Genomic DNA, 4,739 nt, shown 5'->3' on the forward strand with positions numbered 1-4,739 from the left:
ATTTTAAAAATACAAACCAAAATATTAACCATATATTTAATATTTTCAATCATCAAAAGTTTGAGGTCGAATTCAGAGTAGATACTAGTGTCTCCATGCTCGACTCATGGTCATATTTAATATTCCCTGTCCCATTTATAAGAAAAGATTCTCTTTTTAGATACATTGAATAAATAATATATCTGAACAATATATTGTCCAGATACATTATTTATTCAATATATCTAAAAAAAGAATCTTTTCTTATAAATGGGAACTCAAAATCCAAATCCAAACCCAAACCCAATGAAGAAATCAACCTAACAGGAGATTATACCGGTTACTTAAAAAGAACCAACATCTAAAACTCAACCAATTTTATAGTCTTTTATACATATAATCAATGTACATATTTCAATAATAAACAGCTCATTTTCCTCTCAAGCGAAGGAATCAAACGAGCCAAACACAAATCTCCTTTTTTGTGTAAGTTGAAAGAGTATGATTTCGTTTCATCATAAGTTGAAAGAGTATGATTTCATTTCCCAGGAGAGATGTAACGATGTTACAATGCATTTCATGAGTGACTTTCTTAAAATACTGTTAACTAAAGTAGACAAGTAAAGGACAGTACATAGAGCTACAAATGTTCCAAGACAAAAGATAGACAGTCCAAATGTCCAAGTAGGCCGTAGCTCGCAGCATCAAAATTAGTGACCATATTTCTGAAACTCCCACTCACTGTTATCTGTACCAAGCCAAGAACCCAGTAAGGAACAGTAATTAATCAATTTGGATTCAAACAGAAAAAGGCGAGAAAGGAAATCGGTCCACATACCTAGAGGGCAAACTTGACGGGTCTTGAGCCATCGGCTAATGCAATGGAAATGAAATGCATGGTTACAAACCCCTATATAAGATACCAGCCAGAACAATAAACATTTGAATAATCCTGCTATTTGCAAAGCACAATAACAACTAGACAAGCATACACAATTAGAAAACTGACCTATGAACTAATTATGGATAACCTAACTAACAATTAATTTCAACTTGATTTTGAAATTAGATTTAATTGACATGCAGTCAGTGTAAATATATTTGTACTGTCAATCAATTATAAGTGTCTGGATCATTAAAATTAAGCAACCCTAAATGCCACACACTTGATTATTCATAATCAATTAATAGTACAAAAAATTCTACACCGATAATATATCAAAATTAAACTCTTCAATTATACCCAATGCAGCTATGTCAATACAAGTATAGATATGATATGAAAGTATGGTAAAAAATTAAAAATTATACTATGTTATTAAACTTGGCCGTTATCTCGGCACGGAACAGCAAAACAAAGAAAACCGCGTCAGAGATGGGTGACTCGACTGGATTGGCCGCAATATGTGATCGAATTCAGAACAACACCACTCTGACGCGGCCGCTCCAGCTGTACATGATATTATCCTTAAGATTTTAAGGATAGCGAGGTTATTTTAGGTGTTAACAACTATGTTAATTAGTATTAAATGTATAATGTATTAATGTCTGTGTCACTAAAATATTGGGCACTCCACTCCCCGATCCTGTTCCATTCCATTTGTAGAGATTGACATCCCACACCTCTATCCAAAATGGGTAACATAGAAATTTTATAGGACTGGAAACCCAAGTCTAATATATTCTCAGTCGGTATTACAACTTCACTACCATGCCTCCATATATCTGCTCTCTCCCACACTTGGACTAGGGCGTGTCCTGCTCTCACTCTGCCACTTTTCCCCCAGCCTAAAATGACAGGCAGCAAAGAGGATTACTGTGTATATTCGAGATGAATTCCGTTCCCTCTGATGATGATAGTAGGGTACTTAAATATGTAACGTGGGTTTTTGGACTATCGGTAGTTAACACTTAGGTTATGTGGAGGTCTCAGTGAATCAAAAGATTATACCTCAGTGGTGAAATTATCTATCCAATATATCCAATATATGACAAGGGAACAAAATTGAGAATTTGAATCTATAAATTTGATCAACCTAAATTAAAATGTTTGGAGTGCTGATAAAGAAGTTCACGGTTCACTCTAGAGAACTATGGCCATACAAAAGATAAATGTATAGCAAAAAAATACATGAACATGAACCACAAAATGGGAAAACAGAAAACTGAAGAACATCATGATTGGCTTATAGTTCAAACCAGTCTAATGGACAAGGAAAGCACATTAGTTTAAGAAATCTGCAAGTGTTTGAAATTTAAAAATAAAAACCGATCACATTATGAAGTAGAATTTATCTACAATCTAGATATAGATGTAAGCATACCTCAATAATTATGACAAAAACAAATATGAGATAATTAAAACCAGTGTGTGCAGGATCCCGAGTCAACTCGTGAGCTCGTCCATTCCAATGTTTGAATCACATGCCGGCATGCTGCGATTCAAGTAAAATCGTATGTAGCAAACTTGGTGAACTCGTCCAAGTTCAAAAGCTAACCCGCTATGAATTCTGAGATGTGCCACGTTGAGGTTTTTTTAGAAAAAACCCTAATTTCCTAAACAGGTCAGGTTCTTGGTCGAGTCGTATTAAAATCCTTATTTACTATTATTTTTTTAAATGGAAATTCTGAGAGACACTATATCATATCTTCTAAATAAAAAGCAGTACCAAATAAATGCAGTATTACGTAAACAGTTCGTGATTGCAGCCTTCAACTCTGATTAAACGCAACTGTTACCAGTATCATTACTCTTTTATTTCAGCATAAATTTTCATCCTTTAATCACAATTCTTTTTCTTTATTACTGATAGAATCCAATTTAATTCCTCTTCATTATTCTAAACCATACCCTATTTCCTTTCATAAGCTTCTTTTTTTGTTTCAACTCTGTTTCTTTTTCCTCCCATGTTCTTCTATTTTTTTCATCTCCTGCTTTTTTTTTTTTTTTTACTCTATAGATTCTATTTAGACTTTAGAGTGAATGGCTTCAAATAATGGAAGTGAATCAATACCTCCTGTAAATTATACATATATAAATATATTTTTTCTACCAGAAGTAGGATTTTACGATCTGTGCTACGATCCTCGAGTTGCAATTTTTCAATCATGTACTGATTCTGTGTAAACTCTCGAGTTTTTAAACATCGACTAAAACAAAACAATCAACCTGGTCAGGTCACATTATGAAGTAGAATGATCTAAAATCTAGATCTAGATGCAAGTATAATCAATCATCAATCAAGAAAACCTCAATAATTATGACAAAAACAAAGATGGGGTCACTAAATGTTAGTAATGCTTAGTATCTCATTGCATCTATTGTTGGTTGAGAGGGACATTTTTAGTGATTGGCAGTTGGTTGTCTACTTGAATTTGATTATAAGTTTGTTTGTAGTTGAACTTTGAGTTACATTCTTACAGGATAGGGGTGTTTGATTGTTCGCTACCGTTAATACTAAAGGTCCCCGATTGATATGTAGATTAAATGAACACAACATAGAGCAACATGATGCTATAAAGCACCTGTTATGGCAAGGTTCGATGAAAGGGTTGAATACTTTTAGATCAATTATGAACTTACTATAGGCAGACTCGTCTTGCATTTTCAAACAGCTTATTCTACAACTCAAACTCATGACCCTCTTGCTACAGGGAAAAAAACTACAACCATTGTGCACTCAAAGCTTCTAGTCATAAAAAATAAAATACATATTCCACAAATTCATATTGCTAGAGAGGTGATGTTCTTATGAGAAGAAATACAGTCATTTTCTACTGAAGTTTGCTTAAGAACTAGACTATTCGCAATGCGGCTTAGCATGTAAAATTTCACATAGATGGATGAATGATTAAATAACTATAACTGAAAATCTTCTAAAACTAAATTTCACATGAAATCTATAATCATTTATGAATATCTACATAAGGAACTTTTAGTTGAATTACAAAGTTTAGGATCATACCCCAAGCAACTGTGCATTCTTCACTAGTTGCGCTAGCTTGATTTGCCTGACACTCAATGCCTAAAACAATCATCAAATTCAACTGAAATTAGGTTATTATTCTCTAACGAAAATCACAATTTCCACACACACACACACAAAAAAAAAACGAAATAACACGCTTACAGAGATCCATGATATGATTCCTGCAGATAGCGCAGTTATCAACAACAATATCTGCATTTCAAAAAACAAATAACAGCAAGATCGTTAGAAAGAAACGGTAAAGGAGAAGAAATTAGGGTTTGGGAGAGGGTTAAGAGAGCGACAAACCCCAAGCCCAGAGAGAAACGGCATTCCACTTCTTGATCTCGAAGCGCTTAGGCTTCTTGGAGGAAGAGGCACCGTGAGAGCAGCAGGAGGACTCGCCGGCGGGAACCATAGGGACGTCGGAATCTAGGGTCGCCATATTTTTCAATAAACAAAGGTTTCTTCTACTTTGGGATTCTGTTTCGGTTTCTTCCAACTGTGTATCAAGAACTAACAAACTTTTTAAATGGGGTTTTCATGATTTAAATGAACCTAGTTGGGCTTTTAAAGTTTGGACTTTCATGAATTTAAAGGACCTAGTTGGACTTAGGGGTGGGAATAGGCTGGGCCGAGTTAGGCTTTGCCAAGCTTGAGCCTGGCCTGCTATAATATTCAAAGCCTAAGCCTGGCCTGTAGCCTATCATAGGCTTATTTTTTTGGCCTGGGCCTGGCCTTTTTGAAGGCCTGATTGGCCTATTAGCCTACTTAAAAGTCTATTTCATTTGA

The 4,739-nt window shown here is 34.8% G+C and overlaps 1 protein-coding gene across 1 annotated transcript; it reads right to left on the minus strand.

Moving 5' to 3' along the window:
• Positions 1 to 339: 339 nt before the first annotated feature.
• LOC131629058 (RING-box protein 1a-like) lies at positions 340 to 4,478 on the minus strand. Its single transcript, XM_058899855.1, has 5 exons — positions 4,257 to 4,478; positions 4,110 to 4,160; positions 3,945 to 4,004; positions 818 to 889; positions 340 to 727 (listed from the first exon to the last, which is right to left on the minus strand). Exons 1-5 carry the CDS (start codon positions 4,390 to 4,392, stop codon positions 690 to 692), a joined length of 357 nt encoding a protein of 118 aa, XP_058755838.1. The 5' UTR covers positions 4,393 to 4,478; the 3' UTR covers positions 340 to 689.
• Between the last annotated feature and the right edge of the window lie 261 nt (positions 4,479 to 4,739).

This window comes from Vicia villosa, unplaced genomic scaffold (assembly GCF_029867415.1).
Source record: "Vicia villosa cultivar HV-30 ecotype Madison, WI unplaced genomic scaffold, Vvil1.0 ctg.000506F_1_1, whole genome shotgun sequence".
NCBI classification, from domain to species: domain Eukaryota; kingdom Viridiplantae; phylum Streptophyta; class Magnoliopsida; order Fabales; family Fabaceae; genus Vicia; species Vicia villosa.